The sequence below is a fragment of the Lissotriton vulgaris genome, chromosome 7 (assembly GCF_964263255.1).
Source record: "Lissotriton vulgaris chromosome 7, aLisVul1.2, whole genome shotgun sequence".
In the NCBI taxonomy this organism is placed as follows: domain Eukaryota; kingdom Metazoa; phylum Chordata; class Amphibia; order Caudata; family Salamandridae; genus Lissotriton; species Lissotriton vulgaris.
Window position 1 is genome coordinate 1,063,944,179 of NC_141695.1, and position 21,293 is coordinate 1,063,965,471.

The following is a 21,293-nucleotide window of genomic DNA, read 5'->3' on the forward strand; positions in this document are numbered from 1 at the left end:
AAACAGGCGGTTTCGAGGGATCAGTACGTTTAAGAATGGGCAGTACAGGGCTGTTGCACACGTTTCCCCTAGTCTCTTCAATGACATCCTTCTCGATCAGATCATAAATGATCGCCAGCAATGCTCGTTCACCATCAAGGGAGATACGATATTGGGGAATACGTGGCAATCGCACATTAGATTTCAACTGAACAACATATGGTGAGATATCAAGCAGGCCCACATCGTTGGTACCTGTCGCCCACAAAGACGCAGGAAGAGAACTCAATTCCGGTGGAAGCTTATCGAGAGACAAGTACATGGGAGAGACAACCTTCTCTCCCAACGTAAGCTTTACACCCGCAGGAGAACAATACAAAGTCGCATACAAACGTTTGAGCAAATCCAGGCCCAAAAGATTTTCACCACAACCCGTGGTTAAAATCAACGGAGCTTCTAGCTCACGTGGCCCAACTTTAAGGAGCAAAGGGCGCGAAACTGGATTGCTAACGGGGGCGCCAGAGAATCCAACGGAAACATTTGTTAAGCCAGACAAAGGTGCGCCAGGGAGTTTCGAATGCTTAATGGAACTTTTCGCTGCACCAGTGTCCAACAGAAAAGGCTCAACGACGGCCGATGTAGCAACTGCGACGTAAGGCCCTCTCTGATCAACCGGAACTGATACCACTCCCTCTGCTTGTCTTTGGCTGTCCTAGTAATTACTGTTGTCAGTTCCCTGATCGACGTAATAATCGTCTACATTGTATTGCGCAGATCGTCCTTGCGACGATCCACGTTGATCGAAACAATTATCGGAATTTGATGAGTTATCTGAACGATCGTTCTGAGCACCCCGGCCTCTACCACGTGGAGCCTGCTGTGAACCACCACGACCTCCTCTAGATGAGTTACCACTATTACGTTCATTTAGAACAGGACAATTGAATTTTATGTGACCCTCTTGTCTACAATAAGCACATTGATTGTACCCTAACGAAGATCTTTGGGAAGAGGAGTCATTGCGAGTTTGTGATCTGTTCAATTGCGGCTGCGACCTATTTTGTTGCGAATTATTCTGATTCGAACGTGGAGGATACGCTTGCTGAAGCAGCACTTTAGTTTTTAGCTCTTTGGTCTTTTTATCAGCACGGTCGTTCTCTTCTTTCTCTCTGTTCTCATAATATTGTGCCGTAGCCAATATCTGAGCTGAGGTAGAAACGGCCCATGCACTTTCTGAATTCCTCAATTTATTGCTCAAATCGGGCAGTAAGTTCGAAACAAATTTATCCACGAACAACCTTTGACCACCCTCAGTGCTCATATCCTGACCACTATGATCAATGAATGCTTCCTCGAACCTCGTAAAGTAGTCGGAAACACTCTCGTCCTTCTTTTGCTTACAAGCTGACAATTTGTCCCAGTTCACCTTCATAGCTGGCATAAGAGTTTTCATTAACGTTATTATTCTTTGAGGAAGGTCAATAATCAACTGGTCGGGTTTAGTAACAGCCACTTGTCCGGCATCTGCCGCTACAATGGCAGCCCAAGCACCACCTAATTCATTTGGATGGTTTTCATGGCGAATTTTGGCCCATACCGGTTGGGGTACGACATTGCCGAACAACATATCGATATCGGCAAGATTCATTACCGTAGCATCTACAAGCTGCGATAATTCTTTGTAATACCCTGTAGGATTTTTGCGTGGATCAGGCAAAGATTGCTTCACCTGTAACACTTCCGAGCGTTTCCATGGGAGATGTATCCATACTCTCTGGAAATGCGCCAATACCGGAGGAGCAGCATTAGGATTAGCTGGTATCCAAACCGGTGGAACTTCTCGCATAGGAAATTGACCAGACTCATCTGGCAGTCTTTCGACATCCTCAACAAACAAGGCTTGAGGGATAGGAGTGGGACGAAAAGATAACAACCGTTCAACAGCGCGTCGAACGTTGGTATCCACTATCAGTCCAGCCGAAAACTGAAGCTGTAGATCAGACAACGCGGCCAGCACCTCGTCAGGCGCGTCGGCCGATATCTGATCACGAAGGACCTTACACATTTCCTCGAACACAAATCTCTGGGTTGGTATATTGAACTGACAAAATGTGTCGAGTACAACACGTGGTGGATTTCTAAGGGGGTGCGTCATCCAACCCATCGCCATATTATATAGCGAAGCACGTTCCCTATTACCAGGAAGCTGACTACGTCGCTGAGGACCATCTGAACCAGCGGACCCAAGGACAGGTCCGAGTGAATGAAAGAAGCTAGCCGCAAGAGGAGAATTACGACTACGAGTAGAGGGAGAAGTATAGGACACAGGACTAACAAGTGAAGGAGTAGAAACAGAAACAACAGCAGGGGTTAACAGAGCAGGAGCAGTAGCGTGAGCAGGAGTATGTGGAAGTGGAGGAGCAGTAGGAATAGCAACAGACGACAGAGCAGGAACAGTCGGAAGGACGGGTGCAGGTTGAGGAACAGGCAGAGGAAGAATAGGTGCAGGAACAGGTACAGGGGGAATCACAGGGGCTGTGGTACCCTGTACGTATGGAGGTGGCGATTTCATAAGATAGGACATCAAAGGATCCTCAACTGCCTCATCCTTCTTTTCCGACTCCGTAGGCAAAGTAGGATAGCATTTATCTATAGTCATACGCTGTAATCTGTCAAACACTTCCTTTTCCCTAACCTCCTTATCATGCTGGAACTGCTCTGCTTTCTTTACAATGGTACCAGCACTATCTCGCTGATTTCGCTTAGTCTGTCTGATTTCTTTCTGTCGGGCTTCTTTACGCCACAACCGAAAGGCATCAAACATGGCCGGCCTTGACTTTTCGCGAACAATTTAACCTCTAGATTATCTAAGATCGGGGCCTCGAAGCTACCATGTGGTGGCCAGCGAAGGTCACCATCTTTCTTCGTATATTTGATCCAGTATTCATTAAAAGTAATCGGGCCTAGCCCATGTTTGCTATACAGTTCATACGTGGGAGTTCCAACCGGAGGTATCGGACACGAGTCCTCCAGTCGGGAATCCGTACCACAAGGTCTGAAACAACTGAACAGAGTACTGCGACCAGGCATCTTGCACACTAGCCGAGTTTCACAAACTTCAAGGGTTACGGGATTTACCAAGTCCCAGCAAAGAACAAAAACCCTCGGTTTTTGGCGGCTGCAGTCGTCAAACAACACAACAAAGTACGCTAGCAAAGTGTCACCGACAAAAACACTCACACAGCGTCAACAACAAAAACACTCGCTAAAAGTGTCAACAACCAAGAACTCTGGGAGCGACCCACAAATACTTAACTCAAAGATCGATGGCGTCTCCAGGAAGGCCCGTCAATCGTCTCGCTATACCAAGGTCTACGCCAGGCGCCAAAACAGGTCTACAGTCAGGGCAGCAGTCCGTCGCAGCCGTCAGGAGGCGGGAATCTTCGCGGGAAAAGTCTTCGGGCCACTTATTTCGACAACAGGATCGATGAAGCGGAGTGCACCTTCCCTCGGAGATTTCACACGAAGTTCCTCACGATCGTCGGGCTTGGACCGGTACCACTGATGCAGCCCCACGTTGGGCGCCAACTGAAGGACTGGGTTCTTTAAGACCCAGCGGTGCCAGGGCACAACACCTGAAACCTTCGTGGGTAACCTGCTCCGGCGTACGAATGACAGAGACACGGGACACTTCCTTCGGCGTCAAAGATTCAAAGGTTTATTTGCTGCAGGGAACACAGATATCATGACAAGTACAACTCGTGCAACTTGGGGAGACTGCTTCAAATTGGTTCTGTGGAATCGCTCCTTTTATACAGTTTTTACCCATAGGACAACATGGTACACAAAGGTTTACAACCCGGTTCCCACCATTATCCCCCAGAGGGGTCGCTTTGGTCACTTTGATACACATAAGGTCCGGAACATAAGTGCGGAAACATTTGGCGGTTCCCAACTGTAAAAACCCATCTTCCCAACATTAGTGCATTCCAATCGGCAGTAAAACAGATCGAAATAGGAACAAAGACAGGTGCAGAGGAAGACGGAGACAGTGGGGAGATCGGAAAGGGTGTAAAAGGGGAGGTATCGGGAAACACGAGATACAGGCATCAAAGGGACGTGCCTAATGAGATGCACGGCTGAGACAATAAGTCCGTGCGGCAAGATGAACCTCGAGCGGCGCCATCTGCTTTACAGCAGCATCCCCCTCGTCATAAAGACACTTACAAAAGACATGTGTCTTCCGCAAATATCTTGGGAGTCCCAGGGTCGCGAAGCGGACAGCGTCCGTTCGCTGGCTACTTGAGGGCAAGAGACAAAATGGATGCCGTATCTAAGATGGAACCCGTGGGTACAGATGGAAAACCCACATAACAAACGAACGGTTTAAGTTAGCACAGCGAAACTGCGCACACTTACTAAACTCGTCATTTGCGGTTCATAGATACCAGACTCGACCATATTCGTGCGAGTCGAAAACACCACTTACAATTGTCACGGAACCTCACCCCAACCCAACCGGTGGACACGTGTCGCCTCACCTCTGATCCTCCTGCTGCTTGCCAGTCACGCGCACTTAGGTCCCAATGCGCATGCGGATTGAGAATCAATCCGAGAGGAAGAATGACATCATCCGCGATCCGCCTGTACGCGGGCGGCGGGCCTTAGAGGCGCGCTGACGCTGCGGAGGAGGAGACAGTGCGCACTGCGCACAGGCACCTATTACAGTCCTCCAGAAAGAGCAGAAAAGTTAGCGTTGGTGCACTTGCACGTACGTTGCGGTTGCAACGTCGTTTACTTTCGCTGAAAGCCTGCACTGTTGACAGCACACACTGCTGCTGACTGCCTTGGTGTCACCCCAGTGGGATGGTGACACCCGGTGCGGGCCGCACCCCCCGCATCCCCATAGTGACGCCGCTGCCTGTGGCCCTGCACCAACAAGGATTGCTTGCACTGAGGTTAGCTTTCCAATGGTACACACCTAAAAGGCAGCTCATGTATTCTTCCCAAAGGAACGTGATTATTCCTTGGGCTCGAAAGGTGAGATGGGGTGGCCGCAACTTCTCAGTAGCAGCTGCCGAATTGTGGAATACCTTCACATTGCTATTGTAACTGATCACATGGCTTTCCGTAAGAAGTTAAAGACTTGGTTGCATCCCTACCCTAAGTGCTCCACCTGCAGTGTGCTTCCATTCTGATGGCAGCTCCTTCACGCCTAAGGGCATAGTGCACTCTACAAATCAAACAATAAAAATCAACTCAAACCCTCGTACCGCAGCCTGTGTAAGAACGCTGCTGGTCGGTAAAGTTAGACTTTATATTGCCATCTACCTGTAAATGTCCCTGTTGAAAACATAAGAAATGTTGTGGTCATGAAAATTAGCTAACAACCAAAATTATGGCAGTATTGTTTATTGTCAATTTTTGTAAGGATTTATTGCACCTTCTGCTATGAGGAAACTCTCCAGGGCAAGATTGCGTAAGTCATGTTCAGCTTTGCATTCTGATTACTAGTAACCAGCTAACCCCCTTCCTCAGGGAGTCCGATAGTCAAAGCGGCTGGTAATTGACACATATAACATGACACCTTCAGGGCCTGATTACAAACTAGGAGGACATCTGTACAGAGACAATGGGTGACTGGCATTAACTATTTCCACTGTTGTCCCTGCTCTAATTTTCTTCCATTATAAATTAAACTAAAAGGAATGAAGACTATCTGTGTGATCACGGGTTAACAGGGCTGAATTCCACATGGAATTCCTAATGCCATGGGATTTAAGACTTATATTTACTATGTGCTCTGAGCAAGTGATAGTGTGCAAGAGAGTGGTACAGGGTGGAGAGTGGTAATGGGGGGAAGAGAGGGAAGGGAAAGATTTTTCCTGTGCTTAATTTGAGCCGGTGGCTTCCAGTGCATGGCACCAGCACTTAATTGTCAACACCGGTGCTTGATACAGTCTGCCACAAGGAGGCGCTGTCTGGGCAATTTAAAGATGTCCAAAACAGCAGTCAATTATTAATTTAATATACATTAAAAATGACTATTACCTTCCGCCCAAGCCATTCCTATAGCTGTGGGGCCCTGGAATAGTCTGGATTGTCTCACTTGTAGGAATGTGATGGTTAGTAGTTGATGTTATTCCTGTCATTTTCAGCATGTCATGGGCAATGTGTGTTGCAAGCTGCATTGGTCTCCTGAGGAGAGCCCTGGCACTTATTCTTTCTCTCTCACAAATTAAGCACTGACGAGGTTACACTAAATTCCCCCTAGGATTTTCACTGTGCTCAACTTGTAATAGGGTCCTTAGTGTAGGATCACAACTCTTTCAGCTTTTGCAACAAGAAGAGGCTGTAGGTCAAGATATCAAGAGGTCCAGGTATCAGAAGTAAAATCAATAGTTGGTTATGGCTGGTACTCACACTACCTGCTCGTTCGTATAACGATTCAGGAAGGTATCATCCATTCCTCAAGTTTGAGGGCTGCACGTTCCAAACATTCTAAACTGGTACAAAGTAAAACGTTGTCTACAAATGTGCTGATCTAGTGATAGTAAGAAAGCCAGGAGGATACTGCAGAAACTACCTTGAGTCAGTCTTGTTTTACTACACGGATGTGTCACGAGACAGAGGATCCAGTGCTCACAGAGCAAATCCTGCCTTTTTCAGATAATAGACTTGAGTCCCATGTGCCAGACTGTTATGGTCCTTTTTCCAATGCCAGTTTTTGAAGCATGGAAGTTCAAAGAAGCATGATAGTTTTGAGCAGAAATAGGTACAAATCGTTAAGATTAATTGGCTGCTGCCCTGCATAATGGAAATGAAGACATTGTGACCTGTTACAAGCTAGAAATATATCTGTTTTCTACATTTATTAGCCAAATCTGCGCAGGCTAGTCGTATTCAGTTAACACCATGAGCTTTACCTGGAGTCCCAACTCCTTATAGAAATTAAATGCCACAACATAGCAAGAGATAACAGATATTGTAAGCCTATGCTGTCACTAGAGCCACTTTCTAGTTTCCCAGTAAAGCCCACTGTTGTGTTGTGTTGGCAGTCTCCTTGTCTTTGCTACACACTGCCCCATACTTATCATGCTGTGTGGCGGGTAATGAGGGGGATAACTTAGTCAAATGCATATGGAATGGTTCAGCTCTATACTTTATTAGGCAACTACTCCCACCCAGAATAAAGTGTTCTTATCCGCTGGAGAAAGTGTTACTCTTGTTGTCTATTGTATTGGACGTATTGCCCATTACAAGTTGGATGGTCGGATCATTGGGGCACATGCATCAAGATTTTGACCGGTCGCAAACGGGCCTATTAGCAGAATCAACCCGTTTGCAACTGGTAAAAAGGCATTTCCCATGCATCAAACCTAAATGCATTCCCAAAATAGGTAATCACAATTTTTGCAATTACCTATTTTGTAAATGCATTAAGTGAATCGCGATTGCGATTCCCTACATGCAATGCATGAAGCATTTTAAAAATGCGACTTTGCATTAAGGATTCGCAAATTATCATCAGCTTCAAGTTGATGGTAATTTGCAAATCCTTAGAAAAATACACAAAATGGCATTTTTCACAGTGCCATGTGGAGCATACACATGCCCTTAAGGCATGTGTGTGCACCACATGTGCACACTTACCTTTTTTGGGGGTGCATCAGGGGGGCCTAATGCTCCCTGGCACCCTTGCAATTGCAATCACAATTTGCGATAACTTATTTGGTAATCGCAAATTGCGACTGCTTTCCCATTTATTCCTATGGGCCTCTAGGCCCATATGAATGAATGGGAATACATTCCCTAATAGCAAATCACAATTTGCGATTCACTATTAGGAAATGTGTAGGAATCACTATTTATTTTGCAATTTCTACATGCATACGGAATTGTGACTCCTAAATAGCGATTCCTTAAAAATCGCTATTAAGGAATCGCAATTCCTTATCTTGATGCATGTGCCCCATTGTCTCTTTACATAAATGTTTAGTGCATTTTTTAAATTCTACATATTATGTTATATTATAGTTTTTAATATATTTATAATGGAACGTGTACGTGTATAAACTGTAATGTTGTTATAAGACTAAACTTGTCTTGATTACCTGTGACAAATGTTTTCTTCTTAAAATATATAGACCTAATTCCTGAGCCATTTAATATTAATATCATGACTATTCGTTTCTAAACAAAATGCATTGAATGAACATGAATTTTAAATACATTAGGGCTCATTTATGAAGGCCTTCCGCCACTAGTACGTCACTTTTTCCCATTTTAAAAGTGACGCACCGGCAGCGCTAAGACCTTCACAAATAAGGCCCAATATTTTAAAGAAATTATTTTTGACTTTGCTATAGGTGGACAGTTGCACTGAGTCTGCCGAGGCGGCCTGTGATATTCTGTCGCAATTGGTGAACTGCTCGATCAAAACTCTAGGCCTGATTTCAACAGCGCGACCAAGTTTCATGAATGTGTCCAAGGTAAATAAGCACTGTTATTATTGATATATAAATGATGCAATGAAGACACACCTGACAGTGCTTCTGTGAAATTATGTCTTAATTCAAATTAATCCATAAGTATGATTAGGTCAAACAATCCTAGTAAGATAGGCTGATCTTGATCATTCACTACCTCCTTCCTGTCCGACACCAAATTAAACCCCCCACTGTTAATGGCATACATCTTTTGGACTTCTGCAATAAGTGGTTGTATCTAATGGAAGCATAAAGGGCCCACTGTTCTACAAAGCAAAATTCATATTAAGGTAAATAAAGTCACTAGACTGTGATGTATGGACATGTTAGATCCACCATATTATCAAAAGAAAGAATAATTTGCCCTAAGCAAGACAGAATCAGAGGGCAATAACAGCAATGAAAGTACTCAACAGGACATTAGAAGGGAGTGCTGTGCAGATAAGATGAGCCGCGCCCACCAATGTTTGCTTAGAGTTGGGGGATGTGAGACTTCCACCAAGAAATGACGGATATCCCGTCTTCCTTGTTTAGAGTGCCATTGACACCAATGAACCTTTCGTTGGGGTATGGGTGGGCAGGACATCCGCCACCGTTTGACATTACTTGAGAATAGAAAATAGAACGCCAAGGCTCATATTGTTAAACATACATGGAACAAAAATGTTGACAATTATTTTTATTAAAGAGAGGGGGATCATCACGATAAATAGAAGCAGGAGTTAACTATGTAGGAAAAAGGTTTGATTAAACTAAAACCAATAGGCATATTCAAATACCCTTACTGTCACCTTGACCATTTCTAAGATCTTCCTGTCACCGACGAAAGTATAGAACTCCTCTCCCTAAGAATACAAAACGAGGTGCCTGTGGTTTGGTAAACACATTATTCACACATTTGTCCTTCTCCTTTCTCCTTACTGGGCTTGAGCATTTAATTGGGGCCTCCAGCCTTACTTACATGTTGCTATTCCTTCTTTGACTCCTTCTTTCAGCTCCTTCTTAAGGCTTGTAACCGTGGCCTTCTGTTTGGAGATCAGAGCCGCCAAATTTGTCTTTTTCTATATGTTCTCCAGAGGATTCTTACTCATCAATATGGAGAATCTGACTCACTTCCTTCCATACTTTCGGGGCTTTTGGAATGGGAACCGATGTTTAATCTCACTGAGAACAGGCAAAGTATATGAGGGAGTGAGTGAAGATATTGCCTTCAGTGCTTATTTCTGGGTCCCCTGTCTTCAGCTCTCTGCTAGCATCACCATTATGCATAATCTGGCTCTTTCTCTACTGGGAGAACCTTACAAAACACCCACTACCTACTGGGCCGGCCGCAAAGTTTTTCACTTTGGAGGATTTCTGGATGGAATTGCTAAGGCAGGTTCCTTTGCAAGTGGGAACAACATTTGAGTATTATGTTAGGAGAGGCCCTGGGCACAGAGATGGTGGTGACAGCAGCCTTTATAGGAGTTCTTTCCCTTGAGGGACCGCTAAACACTTCAGTCTTCCTATAGTGTTCAAACTGTTTTCTAAAGCAGAAATGGCTAGTAGACACAAATTCAGGGATGTACGACGTACTGGAAAGAACAGAGGTGCTTGCAGCCCCAGAAGAAAGGCATTCTGCAGCACACATAGTAAGAGGAAATCACCTCTGGAGATTGTTTGTGTGCCGGAAGGGGTCCCTTCCTGAACATGAACAATCATTAAACCAATGACGTTTTGCAAGTTCTATGTGTGCTAAGGCAGCACACATAGACGTTGTAAAACGCCATTTTTGATTGTTTATGTGCAGGAAGGAAACCCTTCCTGCACATAATCAATCATCCCTGTGACTCAGGCATCTTTGCACCATGGTGCAGGGGTGCCTGCACAGCGCATGGCAGCAGGTTGCGCGCCAGCGCAGGGGGAAGCACGGAGATGCGACATATTGTTGTAAATATGTCACATCCTTGTGCTTTAAAAGTGACTCCGTGTGACGCAGCCAAATGGCTTGCGGCATGCACTGAGCCCCTTTCATTGTATATCTACCCCTCAAGCTGCACACTGGATATAATGTTTCTTTTATTCAGGCTGCCTAGGCCTTACTGCTGAATGATCCTGGTTACCTAGTCTATAGCCACTTAATACATAGATTGCCAACTAGAGTTCCAGTGATCAGCTCTTTATGTATCAGTCCATAGTTTTAGTTGTGCAACATATTACATGTATTGAACGTTTCTGTGGTGGCCTCATACATTCTCTCATTGCCCCACAGTCCCATTTTGTATCTGCCCTGACGGTGGTCTTTGTGAACTCCAAATCCCTGTCGTCTATAAAGATCGATGACACGCCTGTGGACGATCCATCCCTGAAGGTGCTTGTTGCTAACAACAGCGACACGCTGAAACTGCTAAAGATGAGCAGCTGCCCTCATGTGTCCCCTGCAGGTGCGTAAACAGTTCATTGTGTAATAATGTGGATTTTAAAAGGAAAATGTGTGGGTTGAGGACGATTGCAGCACAAGGTATATTAATGACATTTCTTCAAAACTGATATTTTGAATTCTGCTCACTCCAGCCTTCAATTTGAAATTATTGTAATAAAAACAATTTGTCGGAATAGAACACTAAACCATTTTCACGATAGAAATAAGTAGTTCAAAAAGGTTTGGAATATCATTATTAAATTCAGGTGGTTATTTTTACTAATGTGTGAGTAACAGTATATCAACAAGTTTATTCACTAATACAATGAAAAGGCAGCTATTATAATAACAAATATTTCAATTCATTCTTACTAGTCATTAAAACTTCTAAATACAATGACAGCTAATGAGAATCCTTAAACGACTTTGTTTCAAGTTGTGGAATGTTTGAAAAAAACGTTAAAGTGTTTTCAGTCTTTGAAGCTCAGACTATGCCCTACAGATTTCACGGTACTTTGAATGTAAGCTCTCAGTCTAAAATCCCATACGAACCTACATTGTACAGAAAATGTAATCTGACTATAAAGCCTTTAAGAATCTTTTACTGTTTTGATTAATTTAATAATTACAATTTTGAATTATATTAAGTTATTTATTGTTAAGGTTTTCAAGGCCACATTTGAAAAAAAAATAGGCCAGGTGAGTAGGTCATTTTTCGCCAATGTTAATTTATGTGATCAACAGAAAAAGAGCTTTAAGAAGCATCAGTGAGATAGGGAATATGACTTCACCCACCTGTTGATTTCTTTCCCTATGGAATTTAGTTGAGCAAAGATGTGTGCTTCGGTGAAAAAGAGTGACTTTGCTGTACAATTAAGCTTAATAGGGAATGCCTGAGTTGCCTATTGCAAATGAGGGAAACTCTTTGCCTCTGAGCCATATTTTGGACGCAGGCTCAGAGGCAAACATGCCTTTAAGAGGTGCACTGAAAGTGTGCAACAAAAAGATGGTGCGCTTTCAGTGTGCCTCCTAAAGAAAGCCCATCTGGAGGGATGAAAGAAACCCCAGACATCCCCTTGCAGGCGGGTATAGTCACTCACTGCACCAACCTGCAAGGGGATCTCACATCCCTCTTTAAATTCACTGCACCAACCTGCAAGGGGATCTCACATCCCTCTTTAAATTGCAGGTGGGTTGCCACCTGCACAGAGAAAGACGGAGCAGCTTTTAAGGAGCTGCTCCATATTTCTCTTGAGTGCTCAGGCCCCAGGGAAGCGGATGTTCGCGGCTGCACTGGGGGGGAACACATTCTACATGATGGGGCACACTTTTCCTGTTTTTACCTGGTGCACCTGCTTAAAGGAGCACTGTGGTACAAACAGGAAAAGTGTCCCCTATCTGTAATGGTGCCCTAGAGATGCAATACCCCCAGTGACACAATAGTGGCTAGTGAGTACTGACTGACTGGGGACCTTCTGAACCAGCCTCTACATGAGTATTTCTCACCGTGGAAGGTGGATTTATCGTTGTACTCTCTTGAAAAGTTGCCTGTCTTGGAGCTTGATTAAACCTTGACCCTCGAATAGGTGCCTACAGACCATTTGTCCCTGAACTCAGGCACCAGATGTTTTCCCAGTAGAATACTACCAGAAATACCACACAGTCCTTATGCCTCACCTGTTGGCGCTCTACAACAATGCAATAACCCAAGGCTATTGCCCATCAGAACTTAACAAACTGGATATTGTGGTCCAGGATAAAGCCGGAAAATCCCCTCTAGACTGCACTTCCCACAGGCTGATTTCACTTATTAATTCCTAAATCAAAATCTATGCTAAAATGCTGGCCAGTTGTCTGCTCTGAGTTCTCCCTGCTTTCATCTCTCCCAATTAATATGGGTTCATGCCCCATTGTGGTACACATCACTGCATCCGCGGAGTACAAGCAGCAGTGGTGTACCTTCATGTACTTTGCGGCTCTAATACTCTTCTCCTCATGGACATTGAGAAAGCTTTCAACTCCGTTGAGTGGGTTTTCCTCCATGATGCCCTAGTCCAAATGAGCATTTGGGTCCTGTTTTATTTCATGTGTTCAGAATTTATATGCTGGGTGCACACAGCATTGATCTGTGTGATTGGCTCACTCTCAGTGGCAATTCCGATCCAAAGAGGACTAGACCGGGTTTCTGCCTGTTCTGCCTCCTTTTTGCCGTAGCAAAAAGCAACTTGGGTCTGCTGCAACGCACAGGTTCAGGGGTTCTAATGGAAGATGGGAGTTGAGGAAGACTGTATTGCACTTTATGCTGATGATATCTTGCTGTTCCTTAACAAACCAGAGGCGATGGGCCCCAGAACACTACATATGCTTACTCTTTATGGCCAAGCCACTGGCCTAATGGCCAACCACTCGAAGTCCCTGCTGTTTCCACTGATTTACCCCTTGTACGGCCACGACTGACAGCTCCCATCCACCTCAGACAACCAAGCTTCCTTTAACTTAGCATGTATATTTCACCTACCCTGATCTGGTATGGTCATTGAATCTGAAACCCCTACAGACACACATGCATGGAGATCTGGAGCAGTGGTCCTTCCTCCCCCTCAATATTATGAGCAGGATTGCATTTTGTCAAATTATGGTGTTGCCTCACTTCCTTTGTGTCTGTGAAGTAGCTGGCCTTGAAGGGTTCGGGAGATGGGATCTGAAAAGTATCTCAAATCAGGGTGATGTTTGGCGGAGTTCACATTTGCAGTCCTTCTCAGACTTGCAAGCCAGATTTCAATTACACCACTTCCAGTTCTTCTGAATCTTACAGCCCCGCCATGTCCTGTTGATGCATAGGTCCATATTGGAGGGGGTCCCTGAACTGACCCCATGGAAGGTAAGATTCTTATGGCTCAGTTAGGGAAGGGGGTGTCTTTCAAATATACCGCTCACTGGTCACGATAGCGCTGGCCCTGCTCCTGGGTCCCTGTGCCCAGTAGGATCCATGGGTTAGTGCTCTGGAGGACGTGGAATAGAAGGAAGCGCTCATGGCCCCATAAAAATTGGCCATGTTCTCCTGACTACAGGAGATCCACTACACATTTGACTCTGCTGGCTTCCATTGCTCTCTTGTCTTAGATGAGAGGCAAAAGAAGGAGACTTCTACCATGTAATATGGACGTGCCCCTTTATTTACCAATACTGGTCCCTCCTCATGTGGGTCTTGTTAGGGGAGCTGGGAAGGCCCATTGACTGTTTGCCAAGGATCGGACACCTGGGCCTGTGAGAGGATTTTGAAGGGAGACCCTCTGAACTATATCTTGTGGGTATGGTTTCATTTCTTGTGAACAGGGACATCACACAAACTAGAACTTGACTGCCGCCTAGACTTGTTAGCTTGACAACAGACAATGGACTGGTGTTCGAAAATGGTGGAGCCAGTGTATGCAGCCCAGGGTTGCCCACACAAATATTATAAGATTTGTGGTCCTTGGTGGGAATACTTTGGGCTCGAGGGCATGTAATGTCAGTTTTCATTTGGTCCTTGGTCAGGATGTCTCAGCCAAATGTTTTGTTTTGCCTATTCTGTTACTTGCATCTGTTGATTATTTGTAAAAACTCAATAAAAATATTGTAATTATTTTTTTTTTTACAGGGCTTGCTTTATTTAATTTGCATTAAAACAGATATGTCATGCATTGGTTTATGGAAAGGAGATATGTAACTCCACAACTAAGATTCAATTTATTTTTGTGAATAAATTGATGAGTGACAGATGGTGCATTTCATGAGGAGGAAGCGCATAACCCTGCACATCTTAGTAAAGACTTTTGGACTTGTTCAGAAAGCAGAATGAGGCTCAGTGCCTACAAGTGATAAATTATCAATTAGATTTTCAGTGTTATAATTCAATACATTTTCTGTTAGTACTGATAAAGAATCTACCAGACCAGCCTTAATGTATACCAAATAATGCATAAAGAGATACGCTATAAAGTAATGTTTTTCATTGCAATCTATATCTTTCATTGGTTTTTGTTCTTTTTCAGGGATTCTTTGTGTGGCTGACCAGTGCTACGGCCTCCGGGAGCTTGCCTTGAACTATCATCTTCTCAGTGATGAACTGCTGCTGTCTCTTTCAAGTGAGAAACATGTTCATCTTGAACATCTTCGTATTGATGTGGTCAGTGAAAACCCAGGGCAAACCCACTTTCACACAATCAAAAAGAGTAGCTGGGATGCACTTGTTCGGCACTCTCCTAAGGTCAGCATTGTTATGTATTTCTTTCTGTATGAAGATGAATTTGATACTTTCTTCCGTGAAGAAACTCCTGTCACCCACCTTTATTTTGGTCGTGCAGTAAGCAAAGACATGCTGGGCAGGATAGGAATGAACTGCCCACGTTTGGTTGAGTTAGTCGTTTGTGCCAATGGACTACAGCCTTTAGATGATGAACTCATCCGCATCGCTGAACGCTGCAAAAATCTCACCGCTATGGGCCTTGGTGAGTGTGAGGTCACCTGCAGTGGGTTTGTGGAATTTGTAAAGATGTGTGGGGGAAGGCTTGCACAACTGTCGATCATGGAAGAGGTTCTTATTCCAGACAGCAAATACAGCCTAGAACAAATTCATTCAGAAGTATCTAAGCACCTAGGACGACTTTGGTTTCCGGACATGATGCCCACTTGGTGAACCACTCATGAACTCTTCCAAGATGAAGAATCTTTTTAGACTACTTTACCTCTATGCAATTAAAAACTGTGAAAAATAATGTCATTGAAATTCACAAAAAGTTGTGAAAAATCTCTGCTCAAATCAGTTTATTTCAGGAGGACAAAGAATCAATGGCAAGATTTGAACTCAGAACCACAAAAAAATGGACAATGATTTTTATGTAGGCAGCTTTTGAAAAACTCTAACACATAATGAATCTACATTTCACAAGTTACATACTAAATCTTAAACTATTAAAGGTAATGGAACTCAACATCAAGTTGAGTATACCCAAACTCAGATCACACTGAATGTAACATACGGATAGAAGAAATATCAGGGTAGACCATTGAGTTGTATATACTTCTTGAAGAGAGCTGTCAAATATTCTGTAGAAAGAAAAACAGATAAATGAAATAACAAAGCTGAACAAACATTTTCAAGTACTCCGTACTTGTGTGATAGCTTTTTTAATATTTGTTGGTACATTAAACTGTAAATTAAAAACAAATGGCATTAAAAGCATTATTAATAATGACTGATAATAATTAAGTCATAAAGGCCAGAAATGTATTATACTGGTTCATACACACCTCCTCCTTTTTTACTCATTTGCTGATATCAGTTACGCTTGTTTTAGGTATTGTAAACTCTGATAGGCGCCCTGAAATTAATTGCTATTAAAATTAATAATTTTTCATTCTGAGTATAACATAGCACTCTGCTTTTGTGTTTTTGATAATTATAAAAGGCTATTCAACTGTGAATGTATGAAATTGTACAGAAACATAACTGTATAGATAAAATATTTATTTTTGATTAATTCACCATTGTTGTATGTATAAATGTGGTATATTATTTGCTAAAACAAATCATTGGCATTTTAGCACTTAGTAGTGGTGTTTGGGGTATGCAAAGATGCTAAACCTAGTATATATATATATTTTATGAAAGTTTAATATTTATTTGTGATTTACAATACAAGCGTCATATTTTCACTTTACGATTACGAAAATGTATCTAGCAATGTAAGAGGTCTATACATAAATGAGGATATATTCTTTACCAAAGATTATCTGAGAAAATGTATTTTATCTATGTTTCTTTTCGTTCTATTACTCTACAAAAGTGAAAACTTGTAATTTGACAATCCCTGTATAATATGTCTTGTAACCTTTTGTAATAAGCGTTGAACATGATAACTTAGATACATCAACTATTAACGAAAATACAATAATGCAGTTTTGGCAAACATCTTTTGTTAGACGCATGGGAGCAAAACTTTTTTAATTTAGCCATATTTTATCAAACAAGGTTCCCATCTTATTTGTAGGCATTTTTTTTTGTAAATCTCAGAAACCATTGGTCCTAAATTGTTGGTGTGGAGTGAATCCTAAGATTATACTGGATGGCCGCTGCAGTAGCTCTAAGGTTGTCTCCATCTGTTTTAATGCTGTCATTATTGTTTTGGCTACCATATTAACCCCCTCAAAGTGATGTTTACAGTAGGTGAAAGATGAACACCTGTTTTGTGCTATATACAATGAGAAAATACACCCACTCCTTTTGCCTGTGCTTCCTCATTTGCTAAATTGTCAAATAATTTGAACATTAACTTATTATTAATTCTATATCATCACAGTGGTCAGTCTATGAAAGCAAAAAAAAGTATTTTTACAAAAGTAAAAAATAGTTTGTTAGACAGAAAGGAAATGTTCCTGATAAAAATAAATCATGACAAAGTCCCTGAGTGATAGCTGTTTGTAATTAGTAAAAACCCAGGCAGAATTATTGGCCATCATCCACCAAGAAGTATTTGTGTCCTGGTTATCTCTTGACTGAACAATGGGAGATGGAATTTAAAGATTTCACAATTAGCTTTTCAGGATGTTGGCTGAATTCCCTGACTGTTCCTAAAAGATGCTTTGGGTATAGGTCCTTTGTAGAGATTTGGTGGAAGCCCCTGCATACATCTAGCATGGCACTGGGCAAAAAAAATGAATTACTTTTTAGACTTTGCTGATCCCCAGAACACCCACACACTTGCCCATCCCTCAAAGGAGCTGTAGAACACATCCAGAATGCATTAAATAAATATGTGGATCCTGTGTCTAGGGTTTCTGCAACAGGGTTGCAGCTGTACATCCACTTCAAAAGAAAGTAGTTTGAATTGTGCACAGAGTTAGAGACACCTCAAATATAGTGGAAACATCACTTGCAAATTTAAATTTCAAACGAAAATATTTCTAGCTTTATTTTTATTTTTTCAATAGTTCGGTCAATTTTTGGGGCTTGAAGCACCTAAATGTATGTAGATTTTAATTATATAAAACATGCTACAGGCATGCGCAGGTCCATGCTGGGCGCATCTTACGTTACAGACCTACAAAAATAAAGCTTCAGCCATGCCATCCACTAAAAACATGTATCATGCTAACAGCAAACATGCCACCATGAGCTTTCACAGACTATTTAAAAAACATTTTTATGTTTCTGTGAGTCAATACATTATTTTGTTGTTATAATTGACATGTACACATTTTTGGGGAATTAATGGGGTGTTTTTAAAATTGGTCCATAAATCTAAATTTAATAGAAAAAGCTATTTCAGTGTGTTAGTGAGTGGCTTTAAAAGTATTTAATGTAGAGGATGGCAACCCCAGTAGTACCTCTGTAGCTTATGGAAGTAGTAAATGATGATAATAGGAATGTAGGTTTGTAGGAAAGGATCATCTAAACCATGGGTACTCACAAATATTTCCCTGGGGGCCACAAAGTCCTCTTTGTGGTATTTCTGAGAACTGCACCAATGCCAGCAATGCATGGGTCATGGTGTTGAAAGGGGCGCGAAGGGGGCGTGAAGCAGATGCATGGTGTGGACAACTAACCAAGCCTTCACATGACTTTTACCTGCCACTACGCACCAAGAAGTAAAGTCAAAGCATTAACCACTAATGTAAAATGTGAGAGGGAAAGAGATAATCATCTGGTGGCTGAATTGAAAATGTGAAACCAGAACACCTGGTATCAGTCCTGACTTCCCCACTTGACCTAATTGTGTGATCCTAGTCAATTGGTTAATTTCACTATGCCTCCTATTCCTTCATTACTGTATAAAAAAAACCTTTAAAAGATAAGAGTTCAGGAAGTGTGCTGTACAAAACCTTCTCTTGTGTTTTATTTAATGAACTATAATGTTGTTTGTCTCTTTAAAACAAAGAATAGTAGAGACTTCTGAAACATTATTCACTGTTTAAGTTAGTCACTTTTTAAATTATACATTAGGGAAGGTTATTGTATTAACGCTTTTTTAAGTATGTCTCTAAATTCTTTTATCTTGATGCTTTCCCACTGCTACTTTTGACTTTCTAGTTTCTACTAGGTCCATATGAGTTTTTTGGTTCAGTTTTCTATTATTTTTAATCCTCTGTCTCTCTGTGAATCTATCAATTGGTTTTCTTCTGTTCATTCAATATTATATGTGCATTCAAATGGTGCGCTAAAGCCCATGCCTAGATTTGTGACCTTTGAAAGTTAAATGTGTCCATTATGCAGCCAAGGCATGGCATGGCAGGCTTGCTGGCATTGTCAGTTTTCACCAAATGTGCCCGTCAGCTTGTGGTAGCTCGTTTCCGAAACACCCTATCCAACCAACATCTCATTACAAGTGGCCCAGATAATCGCAATGTCTGCGGTAACTAGTGTTACCACACATATCGCAATTAAGAGTTTTGAGATAAATTTAGACAGAAGAAACCTGCTGATATACCAGGGATTAAATGCTCATGATTTACCAAAAGATGCAGATTTTGGTGTGGAAATCACCAAAATAAGGGGCAGATGTATCAAGATTCCAATTTGCGATTTCTAAATAGCGATTTTTAAGGAATCACTATTTAGAAATCGCAAGATGGGATGTACGTAAAAAATCGCTATTTCGTAATCTTCCTTATTTGCGAATTCGCAATTTGCGAATTCGCAATTAAGAAATAATTTCCCATTTATTCCTATGGGCCAGGAGGCCCATAGGAATGACTGTGAAATGAATCTCAATTTGCGATTCGCAATTTGCTAATCGCAAATTGAGAATAATTTCAAGGGTGCAGGGGTGTCTCAAGGACACCCTGCTGCACCCCTGAAATATACATGTGTGTGGATATGGCGCATATACATGCCCTATGGGCATGTGTGTGCATCACATGCCACCTTCAAAAATGCCAAATTGTGCATTTTTTAAAGAATTTGCAAATTAACATCAACTACAAGTTGGTGTTAATTTGCGATTTCTTAACCAAAATTCGCAATTGAAAAATGCTACATACATGGCATTTAAGGAATCGCAAGCTTGCGATTCCTTAAATGCTATGGCAAAATAAGGAATCGCAAATTTTTGCGAATCCTTAATTTGCAAATTTTTTATGCATGACAAAACATGCAAATAGACCATTTGAGATTCGCAAAGGCCGAGATTCTGCGAATTTCGGCCTTTGTGATTCGCTAACGGGTTGATACATCTAGGCCTAAGTATGTTAGTCATCAAAAACTTGTGTGATTTTTATCACATCTGATAAATTTCGACTGTTGGAGTTGGGGTTTATCAAGTGTGATAAATTTCACAATAAACAAATGGAGGCCTATGTGGTGGCTCCTGGCTGACCTCTACAAGTTATAGTGTACAGCATTAAAATGACAACATTGCTGTATCACTCATAGTTATCCTGATTTTGCCTAGGAAAACTTATTTAATAGAATAAGCAATCTAACTACTTTTCTGGTGATCTGGGGGTTCACCAAACGTTTTATAAATTCAGCATGCAGAGTTCCCCTAGCATTTTTTACTACATTGTTTTCAAGTACCTTCCGTGGCTAGTCAAATTAATAGACATTTCTATTTAAATGTGCTATACTCAAATGTTTCAATAATGTCCATAGCACTATTTACATAATAGAAGGGTACGTTCTACAAAGCTACAAAATCGTCTTTGTGTTACTCTTTTGGCATCACAGGTATAAAAGAAGCACTATAATGAGTAATAACAATGATAGACTTTCTTTTGTCTTTAGCATGACAAGAGCACAATGTGGTAGTGGTGAGTGGGGATCACTTGCACATTTTTGCAGGATAAACATTTCCCTTGGGTTTATAAGTCAGTCCTGGTTTATGTTATTTTACATTACTGGCAATGTATTGCATATTTTCAGGATGCTATTATTTATCTTTCATCAATGTGTTTCCAGTCAATTCAGATTTTTTCATGTTTGCATGTAATAAATGAAAGACAGGGATATCTTTGCAACAGAAATATTTTAAATGTACAGTAATTATTGCAGATAACTTTAAATAAAATGATTTTTGTTATTGATTAAAAATCAGACTTTGTCAGCATGACATAAAAGAGTGTTTTGTTTACATTTGCCAATCTGTACTTTTTCAGTTTAAATGTTGAGTACTTAATCTTATATAAGCAGTATAAACATATAAAATAGACAACATTAAATTAACTTTACATCATAATAATTTGGTAGCACGTTATTTTATGTTATGTAATTTTATGTTAAAACTATTTATTACGCGCACTATGGCCAGCGGGCTCTAAACGTAACAACTGAGTAAGCTGTGACAGAATTAAAGCGAAGAAACTGAAAAAAGTGATCAGATAGTTTAGCCCAAATTTAAAGCAAAGTTGTTAGATGTCATCTTAGCAAATGGATGGATTTTTCAATA

General features: G+C 41.7%; 1 protein-coding gene across 2 annotated transcripts in view; it reads left to right on the plus strand.

Annotated features, from left to right (window-relative positions):
- Positions 1–21,065, plus strand: part of LOC147702930 (F-box/LRR-repeat protein 3-like) — a 126,991-nt gene extending 105,926 nt beyond the window's left edge. For both annotated transcript variants that reach the window (XM_086931516.1, XM_086931517.1), the window contains exons 4-6: positions 8,349–8,471; positions 10,720–10,891; positions 14,904–21,065. In XM_086931516.1, the coding sequence (XP_086787642.1) occupies positions 8,349–8,471; positions 10,720–10,891; positions 14,904–15,547 (939 nt within the window). In that variant the 3' untranslated portion in view covers positions 15,548–21,065. The remainder of the gene's footprint in view (positions 1–8,348; positions 8,472–10,719; positions 10,892–14,903) is intronic.
- Positions 21,066–21,293: the final 228 nt, after the last annotated feature.